The sequence below is a fragment of the Scyliorhinus torazame genome, chromosome 18 (assembly GCF_047496885.1).
Source record: "Scyliorhinus torazame isolate Kashiwa2021f chromosome 18, sScyTor2.1, whole genome shotgun sequence".
Taxonomy (NCBI): Eukaryota; Metazoa; Chordata; class Chondrichthyes; order Carcharhiniformes; family Scyliorhinidae; genus Scyliorhinus; species Scyliorhinus torazame.
This window is the reverse complement of record NC_092724.1, coordinates 111,990,791-112,012,709: the sequence shown is the minus strand read 5'-3', so window position 1 is coordinate 112,012,709 and position 21,919 is coordinate 111,990,791. Positions and strand designations below refer to the sequence as shown.

General features: G+C 49.0%; 1 protein-coding gene and 1 pseudogene across 2 annotated transcripts in view; both read right to left on the bottom strand.

Annotated features, from left to right (window-relative positions):
- Positions 1 to 13,770, bottom strand: part of LOC140395422 (E3 ubiquitin/ISG15 ligase TRIM25-like) — a 45,519-nt gene extending 31,749 nt beyond the window's left edge. For both annotated transcript variants that reach the window (XM_072483154.1, XM_072483155.1), the window contains exons 1-4: positions 12,990 to 13,770; positions 3,877 to 3,972; positions 3,546 to 3,776; positions 927 to 1,098 (exon numbers count right to left, since the gene is read on the bottom strand). In XM_072483154.1, the coding sequence (XP_072339255.1) occupies positions 927 to 1,098; positions 3,546 to 3,776; positions 3,877 to 3,972; positions 12,990 to 13,568 (1,078 nt within the window). In that variant the 5' untranslated portion in view covers positions 13,569 to 13,770. The remainder of the gene's footprint in view (positions 1 to 926; positions 1,099 to 3,545; positions 3,777 to 3,876; positions 3,973 to 12,989) is intronic.
- A 1,757-nt stretch (positions 13,771 to 15,527) lies between these two features.
- Positions 15,528 to 20,990, bottom strand: LOC140394753 (protein phosphatase EYA4 pseudogene; annotated as a pseudogene).
- Positions 20,991 to 21,919: the final 929 nt, after the last annotated feature.

Here is a 21,919-nt window from a genome sequence, read left to right as displayed (position 1 = left end):
GTCAAGACTCTAAAAACCTGACAACATCCATTTTCGCAAATTGCATAATGTTCACTAAACAGAAATTTGGAGTGGAACATAAAAGGACAATGTTTTATGCAAGAGGTCAGCATCGGATCAACAAACAGAATAAACAGTGACCTATACCAAGGCATGTACAATATGTACTTGGCACTGTTCAGTGATGGACTTTAATAGACCTTGGTTCATGCAGATTAAATGCAGTTTGCTAAGTTAAAAAGTGTCGCACTTTTCAGCATTGAAACATTCGCAACACAAACTGTTCATTTATAATTTTACTTTCCCCACTTTCTGGATGCATCACAAATGTCATAATGGCGGTTTGAAGCAATGAATATTTCATTAATGAGACCGGCATAATATCGAGCAGGAAGACCCTAGTCTTTTGCTGAGTTAACTGATGTCAGGCGAGTTCTGCTGGGAAAGAGAAAAGGGAAATGGAAATAGGGTTAGGCTCTGCACCCCTGGGTGAGGGAATGGTAAGATCGAATCCTGGTCACTGAATAGGAATCCTTCATGAAAACGGTGTCTGTGTTTTTAAAAAAATTTCTTCTTGGGATACAAGTGTAGGTGGCAAGGCCAGCTCTCGCTAATTGCCCTTGAGAAGGTGGTGGTGGTGATTCGCTGCAGTCCCATGTGATGCAAGTACACCCATAGTGCTGATGGGGAGGGTGCCTGGGCGGGTTTGTGTATGGCACCACTGCGATCAGGATCAGTTTAGACTGTGACGCCTTTCATAGTTGCATGGCCTACCAGCACACAGAAATAAGTGGGCTTTCAGGTCTGAAGATTGGCTGCCAGTAGGTAACCATGGAAATGAGTGAGAGGCAACCCTTTCATCACAGGAGGGGGGCAAACAGGAAGAAAAATTAGAATCAAAAATCAAAAACAAAGAAAATACAAACCATTTTCTTTGATTGCAGATAGCTTCTCCGTGTGGACCTCGTGCAGCTGCTGCATAACATTTTTAGTCATCTCGGCAACAACGCTCTTTAAACTGGAGAGCTGCTTATCGATGTCCGTGTCCAACATGGGTAATACCTGATCTGTCTCCATCTCCTCCGGAGCTTGAAACTCCTACGAAGCAGGACATTGTAACAGTAATCCCTCAGCATGACTCTGCCTCATACAAAACACCTTGTTCTCAATACCCAAGAAACCACCCGAGCCTTACACGACAACGCTAGCTCACTGCCAACTGAAACTCCGCTGCTTCCAGAGGTCACATGTGTCCCTAAGTGAATGGCGTCTTGTTTCCCTCCCCAGATCCTAACAGTGGACGTAAACAGAATGTAGACTTCCCAATCGATGATGAATCTGGACACAAGCTCGAGATACCTGCAACGGCAGCAAAAGTAGTTTTTGCGTTCGAAGGCCTGGACATTTTCTACAGACATTTGCATCTTTACAGTGATGGAGGAATTCTAGATAGTGGAGGAAGGGTATTTTCAGGTAGCTTGGCATTTGGATCATCCAGGTCCCGTCTGCAGCAGCCCAAAACCAATCTTCACTTTAACAAAAGCTCTGCGCTCAACCCGACTGGCCCTGTGTGGCATGCCATTGCTCCAGCTGCAGTGTGTAAACAAGGCAAGACTTCTTACATTAAATGAAAGCAAAATACTGCTGATGCTGGGAATCTTAAATAAAAACAGCAAGTGCTGAAAAAAAAACTGAGCTGGTCTGGCAGCATCTGTCGAAAGAAAACCGTCTCAGGTTGATGACTTCTCATCAGGACTGGAAATGTTCGAAATGTAATCATTTAACTTAATTCTCTGCTCGTTGAACGATGGACTTCCTCAATTTAAACATGAAGTCCAAACTCCCCGGTAACATTTCTGATCAAAGACAGAAAATACTGGACAATCTCAGCAGGGCTGTCAGCATCTGTGGAGAGAGAAGGGAGCTAACGTTTCGAGTCTGGATGACTCTTTGTCAAAGCTAGAGAGAACTGGATACAGGTCAGATTGATACTGTTGTGGGGGTGGGGCTAGATGGAGGACCAGCGATAGGTGGAGATTGACAGAGATGTGAAATGAAGAAATGAAAATTGCTTATTGTCACAAGTAGGCTTCAAATGAAGTTACTGTGAAAAGCCCCTAGTCGCCACATTCCGGTGCCTGTTCGGGGAGGCTGGTACGGGAATTGAACCCGCACTGCTGGCCTTGGTCTGCTTTACAAGCCAGCTATTTAGCCCACTGTGCTAAACCAGCCATGGTTTTGTCATGGACAAAAAGACAAAGGGATTGTAAATGGTGATAATAATGACTTAGAAGGGGGCTGAAAGTGGCCATTAAGGGGTTAGAATGGTTAGAATAATAGCAGAACAAAGGTAAGCAGTCTGTTAATACATTGTAAGAAGTGTTACAACACCAGGTTAAAGTCCAACAGGTTTATTTGGAATCACTAGCTTTCGGAGCACAGCTCCTTCCTCAGGTGAGTGAAGCCTGATGAAACCTGATGAAGGATGTCATGTGAGAGTACAGTTAAGAAATGGGTGTTTATCAAACAGCTACAGTGATGTCAAGAGTGTGGGTGGAGCTGGGCTGTCTGTTTGTACTTTCGTTTTTGAGCTGGCAACCACAGTGTGTGTTTCGTTTCATTTTCAGAGTTGGAGCTGCATCTAGCCAAACAAGGTGTAATTTTGATCTCTCTCTGTATGAAAAGTATGTCTTAAGATCACTTGCTAATTTAAAAGTGATAACTGCTCTCAGTAGAGAATTTTAACCTGCTGGCATTGTTAAAAGGGATATTTGTCTCATGGATGTTGCTGGGAAAGATTAAGGGTTACTTATAGAGTACTGTATTCTTTGGTGGGAGTATTTGAGTTGATAGTTGCTAAGATGTTTACTGTGCGTTTATAAAATGTGAACTGGATTCATAGAATAAACATTGTTTTGTTTTAAAAGTACTTTAGATCTCTGTTGCATCACACCTGTAGAGTGGGCCGTTGTGCTCCCCATAACCAAAATCTATTAAAAGTTGTGGGTCATGATACATGATACAGGAACTCCATGATACACTTCGGGGTTCTATAAACCCTGGCCCGTAATAAGGAGCTGCGCTCCGAAAGCTAGTGATTCCAAATAAACCTGTTGGACTTTAACCTGGTGTTGTAAGATTTCTTACTGTGCCCAATCCAGTCCACTGCCGGCATCACCACATCATGTTAATACATTAACACAGCAATGAAGTTACTGTGAAAATCTCCTAGTCGTCACACTACGGCACCTGTTCGGATACACTGAGGGAGAATTCAGAATGTCCAATTCACCTAACAAGCACATCTTTCGGAGCTTGTGGGAGGAAACCAGAGCTCCCAGAGGAAACCCATGCAGACACAGGGAGAACGTGCAGACTCCACACAGACAGTGACCCAAACCGGGAATCAAACCCAGGTCCCTGGCGCTGTGAAGCAACATTTCAGTTACAATCGACCTCAAAGCTACAGTTTGCACCAGTCGACCTCAGGCGTTGCAAACACACAGATTTGAAAAAAAAGCTTCAGTCAAGGAGCTTGGGTTTACCTTTAAGAGCTGAATATTGTCAGATTTCAACAGCCGGTCTATCTCATCGCTTTTCCTGGTCAGTCCACTGCACCTCTGGTTCAGCCAGCTCTGGATGCTGTCGGCTTGGGCCAAGGCAACAGCCTCCTCACTCTCGATTAGGTTTGTCGCAATACTCTGCGATTCTTTAATACAGTTGATGAGATCGCCAAAGTGCTTATCGATGTCAGACCTCACCTGGAATGTTGTTTCCTAGTCAATGAAGGGAAGGTTTACAGATTCATAGAGAACCAGAACCAAGGAGCAAACAAATGGTTAGAAACATTTCTGAAGAGGATAGAATGGTACTCACTTTAATAGAAGTAACATTCTCTTTTAATTTATTGATCGCTGTGTTAATATCTTCGATCTGACTTTGCCTTCTTATTTTTTCTTCCTGAAGAAGTTTCTTTGTAGAATATACAACATACATAAAACATTGTTTTAAAAGTATTTACCAAATACGTTCTTACGTAAAATATACCATCTTAAGTAAACAGCCTCAATCATGACATACTAATTTACACGAGGCTGGGTTCGCCCTCCACGTTTTCCATCTGTGTGAAGCATTTTCACTTTATGCTGATGCTACCCGTGTGGAGTGTGAATACAGAGTCAAGGACTCAGAGGAGAAGTGAAGCAAAACTCAGTTCTGCAGGACGCCTCACTCCGTTTTCCTATTGTACCAGGTTGACTCTAGATTTAAAGTTCAAGAATTTGCATCCAGATGTTGTTTTTCTCAAACACCGGAAAGGTTCTTAAGCTTAAACTCCCAAAGGTCCCAGTACAGGGTGTTTAGGTCCAACCCAAGTTGCCATAAACGCATGGCCACAAAATAAAGAGGCTGCAGACTTAAATAAGTCACCCGTGCACTTGGGAAAAAAAAAACATTTGACGGAACGCTGAGCAGGACAAAAGTGCTTTACAGCCAATGAAGTAGTTTTGAATGTAGTACCATTGTGACGCAGAACAGTAGTAACTGCAGTTTAAATACAACTGAAGTGAAATCGCTTTGCAGCAAAGGGCAAGAGTTGAACAAAGAAGCTTGAAGGGCAACCTGTAGTCGTAAAGTTATCCCAGAGCAGCATCCGAAATGGTAACTGTCCATAAATACCATTTATATCGTGATTTGAAATGAAGGTGAAAAACAATGCCAGGAACTCCCTGTCAATCCAGCTACCCTGCACATATTTGGGTTGTGGGGGTGAGACCCTCGCAGGCAAAGTGAGAATATGCAAACTCCACACAGACAGTGACCCGGGACTTAACCGGGTCCTCGGTGCCGTGAGGCAACACTGCTAGTGGCCGCCGGTGGAATCTTCTGGTCTCGCCGATGTCCACACCGTTCTGTATGTGTCGTCCGCCATGCTGTCACTTGGGAAACCCCTGCGGTGCGGTGGGGTGGGCTGGGGGGTGGGTGCCATCTTCGGTGGGACTAGATGATCCCACCTGTGGGAAGGGTCACAAAACCCCACCCCATGGCACCGGCCACAAACATAAATGAGACCTAGTTAACTTGAAGTCGGAAGTCTGTGTTGACTCTACTGTTGATGCACAGAGACTTCGACATGTACATATACTTACCATTTTGTGGTATACTTTTAGCATCAGTGGAAAGATATTCAAACAGATTTGTGTTAACGTTCTAACAGGAATTCAGAAACCTTCGCCACCCGCTCTCAATCCAATGCAGGATTTTAATATAATCTCCCCAATGGATCATTCACTCCACACAGATTCTTCCTATTCACAATCTATAATTTAAAGCAAGCCTCAATAATGGTGACCAGGAAACTATCGATGGTTGGAAAAACCACCAATGCCCTTTAGGGAAGGAAACCTGCCGTTATCACCTGGTCTGGCCTACATGTGACCCACAGCAATGGGGATAACTCTTACCTGCTCTTTCATTCAGTTCAAGGGCAATTGCAGATGGTCAACAATTGCTAATCTCATCAGCGATGGCCAAATCCCATTAATTAAAAAAAAATCCGGGGAACCCAGAAGAAAAATAAAAGGGCAGAACGGTGGCATAGTGGTTAGCAGTGCTGCCTCACAGCGCCGAGGAACCGGGTTCGATCCTGGCCCTGGGTCACTGTCCGTGTTGAGTTTGCACATTCTCCCAGTGTCTGCATGGGTCTCACCCCCACAATCCAAAATGTGCAGGGTAGATGGATTGGTCACGCTAAATTGCCCTTCAGTGGAAAAAATTCAGGAAAAAAATGAATAAAAATAAAAATCAAACTAGAACTTTTTCTCCCCATGTTCGGTCACATCCTGTACGAGAAAATAAAATAAACATAGCCTTGTCCATTTGTATGTTTGGCAGGGGTGGGAGAGCTGTGCGGATTTCAGCGACAGTACATTGTGCATGAGAATGTGAAAAGCCCTGAACTCGTGTCGTGTTGTCACTTAAGGAATCATCCGATAGTCCAAATAGGGTATTAACAGAGCTCAGGGAGAAAAGCATTAGATGTTCTGAACCTTGTTCTGAAACACACTGCAAACTGTATAAAAACCGTGCATCAGAAACTAATGACCCCAGAACGATGTGATTGAACCTCAAAAGTCAGGCCAATGTACGATGCGTCAATCTTTATCATTTATTCCACCCTTAGCTAGCTCCCTACCCTGCAGCTGCAGCAGGAAGCTTTTGGGTGAAATTGTGTCGCTGCTTGTGGGATCTTGCTGTGCAGCTGCCACATTTCCTGCATCACAACAGTGGCGATAATTCTTTGGATGCTGAGGTCACGAAAGGCACTGGACAAAAAATGCAAATTCTATCAACCGACCGAAGCTGTCACCTTTGGTGGGCAAGTTCAGGGTCAAAAATATTGATGCTGCTTCGAAGGGCGCTATCGGACTTTTGTTTCCCTGGACACCCTGACGAGCATCGAGAGAGCCACTGCCCATTTTGCAGAACACGTGGGTTTTTAATCTGACTGAGCAAGGGGGTGCCACAATCATTTGGGCTGTCTCTTCGGAGTTGTGCGGATTCCTTAGCTGGTCTCGGAGAGACTGCTTCAACATCAATGAAACCTTCTGTTTCAGATCAGTTTTCAGCAATTCTGCCAAATCTTTCCCCCTCCAGTTTCTATTAGCGTCAATCAAAGTGAGGAAAATCAAACAAACGCCCTCTCACAGAATCCCGAAGACCCAGGTTCACTTTTCACAGAAAATCATTTGATCGAAGACTCAAGGTCCAAGTCGTTATCGCACTGCAGTGAATGATTATATAGGCTTTCTTTTTGGCTTTTACAGTTTTAGAAATAGCACAAATGTGAAATATTATAACTTTGCTAAAAATCTTCCTGACTTAATAATCATAAGAATAGAAATAGGCCATTCAGCCCCTCAAGCCTGTTCTGACATTTAATTAGACAATGGCTAACCTGTACCTCAACTCCATTGACCCATCTTTGACCCATATCCCTTGAACAAGAGTAGGACTGGGCCATTCAGTCCATTGAATCTGCTCTGCCATTCGATAAGATCATGATCAAGATTGTGATGTTAACGCTACTTTCCTGCCTGTCCCCTCCCCGCATACTCAACTCCGTTGTTGATTAAAAAATCTAACTCGGCCTTGAATATATTCAATAACCACCCTCTGCGGCTCGGTGGTGTAGACAATTGATTAACGATCCTCAGCGAAATAATTTATCCTCAACTCCATCTTAATTTTTTTCAAACTGTGTCCCCTAGTTCTAGATTCAGCCATGAGGGGGTAAATTCTCTCGACATCCATGCTGTTTAGCAACCCCCCCCCCGCCCTTCCCCCCCCCACTGCCTCAGAACCTTCTATGTTTCAATAAGAACACCTCATTCTTCAGAAGTATAACGTGTACAGGCCCAACCTGCTCAACATTTCATAGGCTTTTTCATAGAAATGAAAATCGCTTATTGTGACGAGTAGGCTTTTTTTTTCATAGAATTTACAGTGCAGAAGGAGGCCATTCGGCCCATCGAGTCTGCACCGGCTCTTGGAAAGAGCACCCTACCCAAGCCCGCAACACCCTATCCCCATAACCCAGTAACCCCACTCAACCAACACTAAGGGCAATTTTGGACACTAAGGGCAATTTTAGCATGGCCAATCCACCTAACCTGCACATCTTTGGACTGTGGGAGGAAACCGGAGCACCCGGAGGAAACCCACGCACACACGGGGAGAACGTGCAGACTCCGCACAGACAGTGACCCAGCCGGGAATCGAACCTGGGACCCTGGAGCTGTGAAGCAATTGCGCTAACCGCTATGCTACCGTGCTGCCCATTATTTGCTCATAAGATAACCCCTTCACCCCAGGAAGCAGCCTAGTGAACCATCGCTGAACTTTTTCTAGTGTAAGTATGTCATCCGCACTTAAATAAGGAGGCCAAACTGTACACAGTACTCTGGGTGTGGTCTCACCAATGCCCTTATAGTTGGTAACAAGACCTTACTAATGTTATATTCCATCCCCCTTGCAATAAAAGCTTACATTCCATTTGCCATCCTAATTATCTGCTATACGCCAATGCTACCTTTTTGTGATTCATGTGCAAAGACACCCAGATCCCTCTGCACCACAGCATTCTGCAGTCTCGCTCTGTTTAAATAATATCCTACTTTTCTATTCTATGTCTATCGGTACCCCGAGGTCTTCCCGAGAGAAGGAGTTCCTCTCACGTTGGGCGCGAGGGAGAACTATGCGGAGACTGCTTCTGCTATGAACATTATTGTTGTTATTCACAAGGTTTCAGGTCAATTTCCCCTCCAGAGGCTGGAGCACAAAAAAATCAAGGCTGGCACTCGGGTGCAGAACTGAGGGTGTGCTGCACTGTCGGGAGTGCCGTTTTCAGATGAGGGGTGTGGTGAACCACGTTCCACTGTTACTCACTGCTGTATATATATGTATTCACTGTTATTGTTTGTTCCATTGTTACTCACTGTTGTTGTTGTTGTTGCTTCTGTTGGCTCCGCCCCTCGGGCTTTGTATATAGTTGGCTGATCTGTGGCCCTGCCCCCAGTGAGGGATCAGCAGCAGGCAGGCACACATCGCAGTGTATTAAAGCCACAATTTAGTTCTATAACTCGCTTCATCTATTATTGATGGTCCATCAATTTAATACACTGAGATATTACAATGGATGCCGCTCTTAAGCCTGACCAACTTGAACTTGACCCGCAGGCAGCCATCGCCACTGCGATCTTCTAACACTGGGTAAGCTGTTTTGAGGCTTACCTCGACTCATTGACCGACGCCGTCACCGAGGCGCACAAGCATCCCCTCAACACCCTAGGGCGAGCCCTAAAATTTTTCTGTTGATCAGAGACGCGGACTCATACACAGAGGCAATCGCACTGATAAAAGAACAGTTTGTGGATGCAGTGAATGAGGTGTTCACTCGACATCTCCTTGTCACGAGGCGTCAGCGCCCTGGTGAATCACTGGCCGAATTCCTGCATGACCTGCGAGTACTCGCCCGGAATTGTAACTGCCAGGCAGTATCGGCGGTTCAGCACTCTGAGCTCCTAATCAGGGACACCTATGTGGCCGGAGTCCGGTCTAATTATATCCGACATCGCTTGCTCGAAGGGGGTACCCTCGACCTCAAGGACACTGTGCAGCTCTCTAGCTCTTTGGAAGTAGCGTTCCAGCTGCGCGGCAGCCCGCCACTCCGGGGGGCCATACTGCTGCTTCTGCGGCCAGGGCCAGCACCCCAGACAGCGTTGTCCTGCTCGGAACGCGACCTGCAACGAGTGCGGTAAGAAGGGGCACTTTGCCAAGGTCTGTCAGGCCCGACCTCAAGCTCCCAGACCCAAAGTCTGCCAGGCCCGACCTGAAGCTCACGGGTCCCGCAGCGTGGCATCGTGCCTGCCGGGACCGCCCCCTTCTGATGAGTCATCCGCCTCGTGCGGCCAGTGGGGGCCTCCATTTTTGCCACCATCTTCGACGTCGCCCGCCACATGCGACTCATGGAGGCCGCCATCTTGGGACCACTCCGCTGCCACCGACCAGATCAGCCATCTTCCGCAGCTCAGCTCCGTCACGCTCGGCCAATCCCGGCCCCATCACCTCAAGAACTCCATGATGGCGTCCGGGGTCAGTGGGCATGAGACGACCGGTCTGACTCCAGGAGCACGGATAGCTTCATTCATCCGGATATGGTAAGGCGCTGCTCCCTTCGGATTTTTCCCGCGTCCTAGACTATCTCCCTAGCTTCCGGATCACACTCCGTTCAGGTCCGGGGCTACTGTGTCGCAAACCTTCTGGTACAGGGCGTAGAGTACGCTAACTTCAAACTCTACGTCCTTCCCCATCTCTGCGCTGCCCTGTGACTAGGACTGGACTTCCAGTGTAACTTCGGAAGCCTGACTTTGAAGTTTGGTGGACCCCTGCCCCCTCTCACCGTCTGTAGCCTCGCAACCCTTAAGGTCTCCCCTCCCTCGCTCTTCGCGAACCTCACCCCCGACTGTAAGTCCGTCGCCACCAGGAGCAGGTGATACAGTGCCCGGGACAAGGCTTTTCTCAGGTCGGAGGTCCAGCGACTCCTGCGGGAAGGAATCATTGAGGCTAGTAACAACCCCTGGAGAGTTCAAGTGGTGGTCGTCAGGACTGGGGAGAAACACCGGATGGTCATCGACTGCAGTCAGACGATTAACCGGTACACGCAGCTCGATGCGTACCCTCTTCCCCGCATATCTGACATGGTCAACCAGATTGCGCAGTACCGGGTCTTCTCCACAGTAGACTTGAAGTCCACGTACCACCAGCTTCCTATCCGCCCGGAGGACCGCCAATACACTGCCTTCAAGGCAGATGGCCACCTCTACCACTTCCTCAGGGTCCCCTTCGGCGTCACCAATGGGGTCTCGGTCTTCCAACGGGAGATGGACCGAATGGTTGATCAGTATGAGCTGCGGGCCACGTTCCCGTATCTGGATAATGTCACCATCTGCGGCCATGACCAGCAGGACCATGACGCTAACCTCCAAAAATTCCTCCACACCGCCAAGCTCCTTAACCTCACGTACAATAAGGAGAAATGCGCTTTCCGCACAACCCGTCTAGCCATCCTTGGCTACGTTGTGGAAAACGGAGTCCTAGGGCCCGACCCCGACTGCATGTGCCCCCTTCTGGAACTTCCCCTTCCCCACTGCCTCAAGGCCCTGAAGAGATGCCGGGGGCTCCTTTCCTACTATGCCCAGTGGGTCCCCAATTATGCGGACGAGGCGGCCCACTCATTAAATCCACCCTTTTTCCCCTGAGAGGCTGAGGCCCGCCAGGCCTTCAACCGCATCAAAGCAGATATTGCCAAGGCCGCAATGCACGCAGTAGACGAGTCCATCCCGTTCCAGGTGGAGAGCGATGCGTCTGACTTTGCTCTGGCCGCTACCCTCAACCAGGCGGGCAGGCCCGTGGCTTTCTTCTCCCGTACCCTCCAGGGCTCCGAAATTCGACACTCCTCCGTCGAAAATGAAGCCCAGGCCATTGTGGAAGCTGTGCGACATTGGAGGCATTACCTGGCCAGCAGGCGACTCACTCTCCTCACTGACCAACAGTCGGTTGCCTTCATGTTTCACAATACACAGCGGGGCAAAATCAAGAACGACAAGATCTTGAGGTGGGGGATCGAACTCTCCACCTATAACTACGACATCTTGTATCGGCCTGGGAAACTCAATGAGCCTCCAGATGCCCTATCCGCGATACATGTACAGGGCACAAGTAGACCGACTTTGGGCCCTCCACAATGACCTCTGTCACCCGGGGTCACCCGGCTCCTCAATTTCATCAAGGCCCACAACCTGCCTTACTCCACCGAGGAGGTCAGGACCATGACCAGGCACTGCCAAGTCTGCACGGAGTGCAAATTGCACTTCTATCGGCCAGAGAGAGCGCACCTGGTAAAGGCCTCACGCCCCTTTGAACGCCTCAGTATCGATTTCAAAGGGCCCCTCCCCTCCACTGACCGTAACATGTACTTCCTCAACATCGTTGACGAGTACTCCCGTTTTCCCTTTGCCATCCCATGCCCTGACATGACCTCTGCCACCGTCATCAAGGCTCTGCACAGTCTCTTCACCTTGTTCAGTTTCCCCACCTCTGTCCACAGTGATCGGGGCTCCTCTTTTATGAGTGATCAGCTGCGTCAGTTCAAGCAGGACGACCAGCTACAACTCCCGGGGAAACGGACAGGTGGAGAGGGAGAACGCAACGGTCTGGAAGGCCGTCCTTCTTGCCCTACGGTCTAGAAGTCTCCCAGTCTCCCGTTGGCAGGACGTCCTTCCCGATGCGCTCCACTCTATCCAGTCGTTTCTGTGTACTGCCACCAACGAGACCCCTCACGAACGTTTGTTTGTCTTCCCTAGGAAGTCCACCTCAGGGGTCTCGCTCCCATCCTGGCTGACAGTCCCAGAGCCTGTCCTCCTCCGGAAGCATGCGAGGAGCCATAAGTCAGATCCCCTGGTCGAGAGGGTTCTGCTCCTCCATCCAAACCCACAGTATACCTACGTGGCACGCCATGACGGGCAGCAGGACAGTCTCCCTCAGGGATTTGGCACCTGCAGGTTCCCCAGCAACTATCACCAACACGCCCACCCCTACACCATCTACCACCATCACCACCACTCAGCTGCCTCGGGAGTTGGCACCGGCAGCCTCCCCAGTGACCATTACCACCACCCCCGCCCCTACACCGTCTCCCTCTCCGTCGGCTCATCGGAATGAAGTAGATGACAACACGCTCCCGGAGTCGAAGGTCTCGACACCCGTTCCCACACCACAGTCGGGACTGAGGCGATCACGGCGGAAGGTTAAAGCTCCTGTCAAACTCAATCTGTGAGTTCACTTCACCCCCGCTGGGCTTCTTTTTTTAACAGGGGGTGAATGTGGTGAACCACGTTCCACTGTTACTCACTGCTGCATATATACATTCACTGTTATTGTTTGTTCCATTGTTACTGTTGGCTCTGCCCCTCGGGCTTTGTATATAGTTGGCTGATCTGTGGCCCTGCACCCAGTGAGGGATCAGCAGCAGGCAGGCACAAATCTCAATGTATTAAAGCCACAATTTAGTTCTATAACTCGCTTCGTCTATTATTGATGGTCCATCAAGGGGTGTGACTTAACGGAAATGAAACAGGATCCCTTGTCAAGACCGCTTAGGTGGATGTTTCCCTGTGCTGGGAAAATAATGGATTTCCTGGTCATTAGTACATTGCTGTTTGCCGTGCACGTTTGGCTGCAATTGTTCCTACATTACAGCAGTGACTACATTTCAAAAGTACTTGACTGGCTGTCATGTGCTTTGAGACGCAGAGTGGTCGTGAAAGGCCCTATATATATCAGAGGATAGGGAACGCTCCTCTTTAAATTAGATGTTTTCTAACACTAAGTGCCTTTGAGCACATGTGTAAAGGTGTGATTTTAACCATTACCTTTTTCTCGGTGGTCTCTTCTTCCGTGGTGATGACTTTGTGATCTCGATGCGTATGCAGTATACACAAGCCGCAGATGCACATCTGATCCGTCTTACAGAAAAACTCCAGCAGCTTGCAATGCATTTTACACTTCCTTTTGTTCAGATCTTTGACCGGGTCGGTGAGCTGATGGTCCCGAAAGGCCTCGTTCTCGTAGTGAGGCCTGAGGTGGGCTTCGCAGTACGTGGTCAGGCAGGCCAGGCAGGACTTGGCCGCCTTTGTCCTGCTGCCGGCGCAGGAGTCGCATGTGATCTCCGAGTCGTTGCCGCTCGACAGCCTGGCGGCTTGTGCCTGCCCCATTCGGTTGAACTCATCCACTATCCCGCACAGGACGATGTTTTTCTGCAGGGGGAGCCTGGGGACGAAGGCGGCCCTGCATTGCGGGCAGACGCCGAGTGAGTTCTGGTCCCAGTTTTTCTGGATGCAGTCGAGGCAAAATGTGTGCCCGCAGGGAAGGTTGACAGGGTTGCTGAAGACTTCCAGGCAGATGGAGCAGGAGAGCTGCTGTTCCAGGGATAACAGGTCTGCTGTAGCCATATGAGCAAACCTGAGCTGCTCAAAATACACAAGCTCAGTGCCAGCAACCGCAGCCGGGGCTGACAGCTGAGTTTGGTCTCCACGCCATCCTATACAACCAACACAGGAACACCAAACCACTGGCTAATCTTTTCTCTCTGTTCACTCTGCACAATTACTAAACAAAACACTCAGCTCTCTCTCTCGCTCTCTCCCACCCACTTTCCCTACCAGGTTAAAGGTTACAACTATGGTGTACAGGAAAGACCAAACAGTTCATTTCAAAATGCAATCTCTCCACTTACAGCTGGACCTGTGCCAAAGGAAGTCTGCAAGTTTGCTTTTAAAATGTCTTTTTTTTTAAATGTCGGGTTTTTTTGCATTCAGATAAAACCTCACCAATTTTTAACTTTGAATGTGTTGATCTGTTGCTTTGCCAACAGCTCGATTAAAGTTTGTGTTAGAACTGTGCAAAGTGGGCCCAACCCGAGTGATTTCCTGTCTGTAAGTCGTGCTGATGTGCGTTTGCTGTACATTGGTCAGGGCGCCACCTGTTAAAGGTTACTGCTTTTTTTCCAAGTCAGAAATCAAACAGCAAACAAAACCCCGAATAATAATAGCTTTAATATTTAGCTCACAATGTAAAGCACTGGAAAATCAGGTGAAAGCAGGCATTTTAAAAGTGGATTTTTGGCATTGTGTTTGAATTTTGGGCGTGATTTAACTAAATGGGAACAAAGTCCCATAGTGAGCGCATTGAGCCGCGTGTTTCCCAGTGCTCACAGAGTTGAGAAACACAAGGCTATAAAACCCAACTCGGGTTTGATAAGGGGCCTCAATGGGGAACATGAGGCCGAGGCCGCACATAGCCCCGTTTTCTGCACTGAGGAGCTACACCTTAGTAGCGAGAGATCGGGACATCATTTTTAAATGGTGTCCCAATCTCCGTTGCCCCTGCAGTGACCCCCGTTCTCCCCACCCACAAGCCCCAACACCGCCCCCCCCCCCCAACACCCAAGCAGGGCACCTCGGCCCAATCGCACCCGTGCAAAAAATGCCAGCTTGGCACCTTGGCAGTGCCAATCTGGCAGTGTCTCTACTAACTGACAATGCCACCCACCTGAGCACCGTGCCAGTCTGGCACTGCCAGGATGTCACCCTGCACAAAGGGCTTGCGCCTTGGGGCCTCCAATCCTTTGGGAGACCCCCAAAAGTGCCGTTCTGTCTGGTCTCCATTTGTGAAAACCAGTACTGAACAGCGCTCACCCAAGGTCTCTGAGGTGAAGACTGAGCCCACGTCCCAGGTAACTCAAGGGCAGCACGGTAGCATTGTGGATGGGCACAATTGCTTCACAGCTCCAGGGTCCCAGGTTCGAGTCCGGCTTGGGTCGCTGTCTGCGGAGTCTGCACATCCTCCCAGTGTGTGCGTGGGTTTCCTCCGGGTGCTCCAGTTTCCTCCCACAGTCCAAAGATGTGCAGGTTAGGTGGATTGGCCATGCTAGATTGCCCTTAGTGTCCATAATTGCCCTTAGTGTTGGGTGGGGTTACTGGGTTATGGGGATAGGGTGGACGTGTGGACCTTGGGTAGGGTGCTCTTTCCAAGAGCCGGTGCAGACTCGATGGGCCGAATGGCCTCATTCTGCACTGTAAATTCTATGAATCTGCACATTAAAGAGAGACTAACTGTCTCGCTTTAATATGCATATTTGCTGCAAAGTGACACTGCCCACAATGGGTGGGATTCACATTGTAACGTCTCGCGAGACCACATTAGATCTCACGAGGTGTTGTGAGCGGTAGATCCCGGGAGTGAGGTCTCCCGGCTATTATCGGTCATGCTGCACCACGGCAGGCTGCTTTTCAGGCACAGAGTGGCCATTCAATCAGGCCCTTTATAAATGTCCAGTTTGAATTTCCTAAATGTTCAGTCTGTATTTTCTAAATGTTCCGGTCATCCTTTAAAAAATTGTATTGCTTGGTCTACTGATAACCTGCATATTACACTTAGAATTGTTTAATTAATTAGGATTTTGCCTCGGATTTTATTCCCTCTCATGCAGTAAAGATGGCGTATAGGAAGGGGTAATTTTTGAAAATTCTAACTCCCTGGTCCAACACGCTGTGTTTCTTGCCCACCAGCCCATTGGCAAGGTTCCAATTGAGGCAGGAAGGGGCTAATTAATATTTGAAAGTCATTATCACCATGTGACATAGAGGGCGCAATTTAACTAAGTGAGAACAAAGTCCCGTAGCGAGCGTGTTTAGCCGTGTGTTTCCCAACGCTCGTAGCACCGAGAAACGCAACGTCAAAAAGAAAAAGGAGGCATTTGGCAGGGATAAAAGGCTGGGAACAGACGAAGCCTGTGTGGAATATAAGGAAAGTAGGAAGGAACTTAAGCAAGGAGTCAGGAGGGCTAGAAGGGGTCACGAAAAGTCATTGGCAAATAGAGTTAAGGAAAATCCCAAGGCTTTTTACACGTACATAAAAAGCAAGAGGGTAGCCAGGGAAAGGGTTGGCCCACTGAAAGATAGGCAAGGGAATCTATGTGTGGAGCCAGAGGAAATGGGCGAGGTACGAAATGAATACTTTGCATCAGTATTCACCAAAGAGAAGAAATTGGTAGATGTTGAGTCTGGAGAAGGGTGTGTAGATAGCCTGGGTCACATTGAGATCCAAAAAGACGAGGTGTTGGGTGTCTTAAAAAATATTAAGGTAGATAAGTCCCCAGGGCCTGATGGGATCTACCCCAGAATACTGAAGGAGGCTGGAGAGGAAATTGCTGAGGCCTTGTCAGAAATCTTTGGATCCTCACTGTCTTCAGGTGATGTCCCGGAGGACTGGAGAATAGCCAATGTTGTTCCTCTGTTTAAGAAGGGTAGCAAGGATAATCCAGGGAACTACAGGCCGGTGAGCCTCACTTCAGTGGTAGGGAAATTACTGGAGAGAATTCTTCGAGACAGGATCTACTCCCATTTGGAAGCAAATGGACGTATTAGTGGGAGGCAGCATGGTTTTGTGAAGGGGAGGTCGTGTCTCACTAACTTGATGGAGTTTTTCGAGGAGGTCACAAAGATGATTGATGCAGGTAGGGCAGTGGATGTTGTCTATATGGACTTCAGTAAGGCCTTTGACAAGGTCCCTCATGGTAGACTAGTACAAAAGGTGAAGTCACACGGGATCAGGGGTGAGCTGGCAAGGTGGATACAGAACTGGCTAGGTCATAGAAGGCAGAGAGTAGCAATGGAAGGATGCTTTTCTAATTGGAGGGCTGTGACCAGTGGTGTTCCACAGGGATCAGTGCTAGGACCATTGCTGTTTGTAGTATATATAAATGATTTGGAGGAAAATGTAACTGGTCTGATTAGTAAGTTTGCAGACGACACAAAGGTTGGTGGAATTGCGGATAGCGATGAGGACTGTCAGAGGATACAGCAGGATTTAGATTGTTTGGAGACTTGGGCGGAGAGATGGCAGATGGGGTTTAATATGGACAAATGTGAGGTAATGCATTTTGGAAGGTCTAATGCAGGTAGGGAATATACAGTGAATGGTAGAACCCTCAAGAGTATTGAAAGTCAGAGAGATCTAGGAGTACAGGTCCACAGGTCACTGAAAGGGGCAACACAGGTGGAGAAGGTAGTCAAGAAGGCATACGGCATGCTTGCCTTCATTGGCCGGGGCATTGAGTATAAGAATTGGCAAGTCATGTTGCAGCTGTATAGAACCTTAGTTAGGCCACACTTGGAGTATAGTGTTCAATTCTGGTCGCCACACTACCAGAAGGATGTGGAGGCTTTAGAGAGGTTGCAGAAGAGATTTACCAGAATGTTGCCTGGTATGGAGGGCATTAGCTATGAGGAGCGGTTGAATAAACTCGGTTTGTTCTCACTGGAACGAAGGAGGTTGAGGGGCGACCTGATAGAGGTCTACAAAATTATGGGGGGCATAGACAGAGTGGATAGTCAGAGGCTTTTCCCCGGGGTAGAGGGGTCAATTACTAGGGGGCATAGGTTTAAGGTAAGAGGGGCAAGGTTTAGAGTAGATGTACGAGGCAAGTTTTTTACACAGAGGGTAGTGGGTGCCTGGAACTCGCTACCGGAGGAGGTGGTGGAAGCAGGGACGATAGTGACATTAAAGGGGCATCTTGACAAATACATGAATAGGATGGGAATAGAGGGATACGGACCCAGGAAGTGTAGAAGATTGTAGTTTAGTCGGCAGCATGGTCGGCACGGGCTTGGAGGGCCGAAGGGCCTGTTCCTGTGCTGTACATTTCTTTGTTCTTTGCTATTAAACGTCACTCAGGTTAAGTAGGGTCCTCAGTGGTGAAAGCGCGGCCGATGCCGCACATAGCCCCGTTTTCTACATTGAGTAGCTCTGCTCGCTGGTGTAGTGATATGCATCACTGTACATACACAAGGGATTAATGTAAATAGACTACAACCAAGTAACCACTAGAGGGAGCACCAGAGATGTCATGACATGCAGACACGCAACCAATGGGTCATTAGAACAGGACACAAACAATGGGTAATCAGGACACCCAGAGGTGGCATTACCACAAGGAGGCACTACACGGCCCATATAAAAAGGACAAGGCACACAGGCTGCCTCTTCCACCGTCAGAGACCTACAGAGTAGGGCAGGGTTGATTACAGCAACATCACACCCTAGCACGTGGTCAAGAGCAAGCATGTATAGTTAGCGGAATAGACAGAGTTACTGGAGAGGCAGATTAGCAGAGTGTCAAACTCATTTACAGAGCATTGTTAATAGCTCAATAAATACGTTAAACTTAAATCCGAGTCTGGAGCATAATTCATCAGAGTCTACATCAAGTAGCAGCTTATGTTACTCGCAGTAACATAACACAACAGCTGGAACTCCTCAGTGTAGCAACCCAATCCCTGGAGCCCCCAGCACAACCCATGACCCCCTTCACAACCCACTTTGAGTGGCTCCCCGGACCACCGCCACACCCGCACAGGGCACCGCTAGCTCGATCACCACCATGTGGAAAATGTCAGCTTGGCACCTTGGCAGTGCCAACTTGGTACCCTGGCAATGCCCTGCCAGTGTCACCTTGGTACCATGGCAGTGCCAGGGTGGCATCAGCAGTGTCAGGGTACCACCCTTCCCAAAGGGCATGCACCGGCGGGCCTCAGATACCCTGGGAGACCTCCACGAGTGCTGTTTCATCTGGTCCCCATTTGTGGAGACCAGGGGCGAAATTCTCCCCAAACGGCGCGATGTCCGCCGACTGGCGCCCAAAGCGGCGCCAATCAGACGGGCATCGCGCCGCCCCAAAGGTGCGGAATGCTCCGCATCTTTGGGGGCCGAGCCCCGACATTGAGGCGCTAGGCCGATGCCAGCTGGCGGAAACGGCCTTTGTTGCCCCGCCATGCGCAGTGGGGAGAGTCTCTTCTGCCTCCGCCATGGTGGAGACCGTTGCGGAGGCGGAAGGGAAAGAGTGCCCCCACGGCACAGGCCCGCCCGCGGATCGGTGGGCCCTGATCGCGGGCCAGGCCACCGTGGGGGGACCCCCGGGGTCAGATCGCCCCGCGCCCCCCTCAGGATCCCGGAGCCCGCCCACGCCGCCTTGTCCCGCCGGTAAATAGCTACTTTAATTTACGCCGGCGGGACAGGCAATTTCTCGGCGGGACTTCGGCCCATCTGAGCCGGAGAATCAAGCGGGGGGGCCCGCCAACCGACGCGGCCCGATTCCCGCCCCCGCCCAATCTCCGGTACCGGAGACTTCGGCAACCGGCGGGGGCAGGATTCACGGCGGCCAACGGCCATTCTCCGACCCACTGGGGGGTCGGAGAATGACGCCCCAGAACTGAACAGCACTTGCCCGAAGTCTCCGAGGTGAAGGGGATAGATCCCAACACCTCGGGTGTTTCGGTAAACTGCATATTACTGTGAGACAAGCTCTCTTGCTGTAATATGCAGATTTGCTAAAAGGTGATCCCGCCACAATGAGTGGGATTCACATCGCAACAGTCTTGTTATGCTCTGGGCATAGCATAAGCGGCTTCCTTGTGGTGCACTTGACAAAGGAAGGTTCAGACGTGGAGATAACTTCAACACGTTTATTAAACTATTTACTCTTCTCCTACTCGGGTTTAGCACTACTGATAATCGTTCTACAGCTACTCAGACTGACTAACTGGTCTGCTACAATCCACGTGGTGGGTGTAATATTGAATCAACCCTGTGTCTCTACTCACTGACTGTCTCCACTGGAAAGAGGAAGATCATGTGTGTTGTGTCCTTTATATATGGGTTGGTGTAATGCCCTCCTGTGGTCGTGTCACCTCTGTGTGTATCGTGAATGCCCATTGGTCATGTCCTATCTAACTGTTCTATTGGCTGAGTGTCTGTGTGTCATGTCTCTGATGCTCCCTCTAGTGTCTAGCTCGTCTACATGTATTTACATTAACCCCTTGTGTCTTTCCAGTGATGCACATCACCACATCCCCCCTTTTGTACATGTTACATATTTTCTGTACACTTAAAGAAAATTGCACAAAAAACAGGTAGAGAAGATATGGTATGTACAAGTCATGAGAACAGTGATTAAACAATAAGTCCAAATCAAATGTGCGAGTCCAAAACCTTTCAATCATCATGGTCAAATGTCTCTCTTGGTGGGTGGTGAGTTTGATGGTGGCATGTCCTTGTGAACGCCATCGGTGTCCCTGTGTATCAGGAACCAAGAAGTGGTCAAATCACTTCGCTGTCTGATTTGGAGTCTTTTTTTTTCGATGTTTGTGATGGTGCTGTCGGATGGCATCTTGTAGCTGATAAGTCGTTGACGTTGAAGAGGTACCATCAACAGTATAGTTCGAGGTCATGTATGTGCCATATGTGGAAGTTGGATAATACTGTGCATACTGGTTTTGGCCAAATGCTGTGTAGGAAGGGTGATCCTGCTGAGAACCATTGAAGCTTGTCGAATTGGAAACAGAATTGCAGCTCGCATAAATACCGGGTGATGGTGTGAAACTAGAACCTTGCACCTGATAGGAATATGCCATTTTGCCAGGCTGGGGTGCAGCAAATCCTGGGCTGTAACTAAGGCATCCAGCCTGCAGTGCAGATTGTGCTTGCGGTAGTCCTCCTTCGGTCTTGATTCCATAAGTGGGCAATCCGTAGTGCTGGCTTGTTTGAGAATATGCTGCATAGACTGCTGGCTGCTGCATTCCTGAATACTGGGTTTGTCCAGCATGAGCTGTCATTGGCTGCACTGCTGGTGTGGAAAAAATGTGTGGGTATGGCTTGGAAGGATATAGCTGTGGTGAATATTGGTGTATACCTCTTGGACTGTAGCCACTACTTGTTATTACTGACCCAGTGTAATTGTCAAGTGATCCATCTCCTGTCGTCGTCGTCACCCTGAGCATGCCATCACTGAGTTTGAATAATTGGTGTTCTTGCATGTGCAATATTCTTATGTTTTTAAAGTCTGGAGTAAAGTCCGGCTTACGTGAATCAGAGTTGGCGTTTGGTTGCTCTCCACCTGGAGTCTGGTCTGTTTCACCTGAATCAGTGTTGGTTTGTTGGTGCTCCCCGTCCGGAGTCTTAGCAGGTTCACTGGAGTCAGCTGAGAGTTCTTGAAGCTCCACGTCTGGAGTCGGAACATGCAGGAATGCATTGACGTGTGGAGAGGTTCGAGCGAATGAGGTTGGAAGTAACGTGGTGTCACCGGAGTTACCAGTGGTCTCACAGTAATCATCGAGTGCCTCTGTACACACTAGCTGAGGTCTATCACATTGCACATCTTGCATGGGAAGTGGGATGCTGTCGTCACTCGTCTCACATACAGTGGATAGAGCCTCAGTAGCTTCTTGTTGTTCACGTGGGCTGGGTATACTGTCAGTGTCTTCTCCTTGTGACTCAGACAATGTGGATGGACCGACATAGTCGCTGTGTTGTTCATTTGGGCTTGGACTGTCATAGTCGCTTTGTTCTTCACTGGAGCATGATGGACCGTCATGGTCGTCCTGCTGTGCACTGGAGCGTGGTAGACTGTCATAGTCTTCTTGCTGTTTACTTGAGCATGGCAGACTTGCATTGTCTGCCGCTAGTTGGTCAGAGGAGGTTGCTAGACCCTCATGGTCTTGTTCCTGCAAGGACTGCGCTTTGGAGTCTTGCGTTTCTTCAATCGTGGAGTCTGTACACGAGCTCGCTGTGGAGGCTTGTGACACTGGAGTCACTTCTTGTTCATGGAAGGACTGCGGTGTGGAGTCTTGCGTGTCTTCTTTCGTAGAGTCGGGAACCCTGAGCGATGCGTGGACCATGCTCTGTGTGGCAGCAGGCCACTCTCTGTGGGCTTGTACCGCTCTCTGTCTCTTGGTGTTAGGCCGCA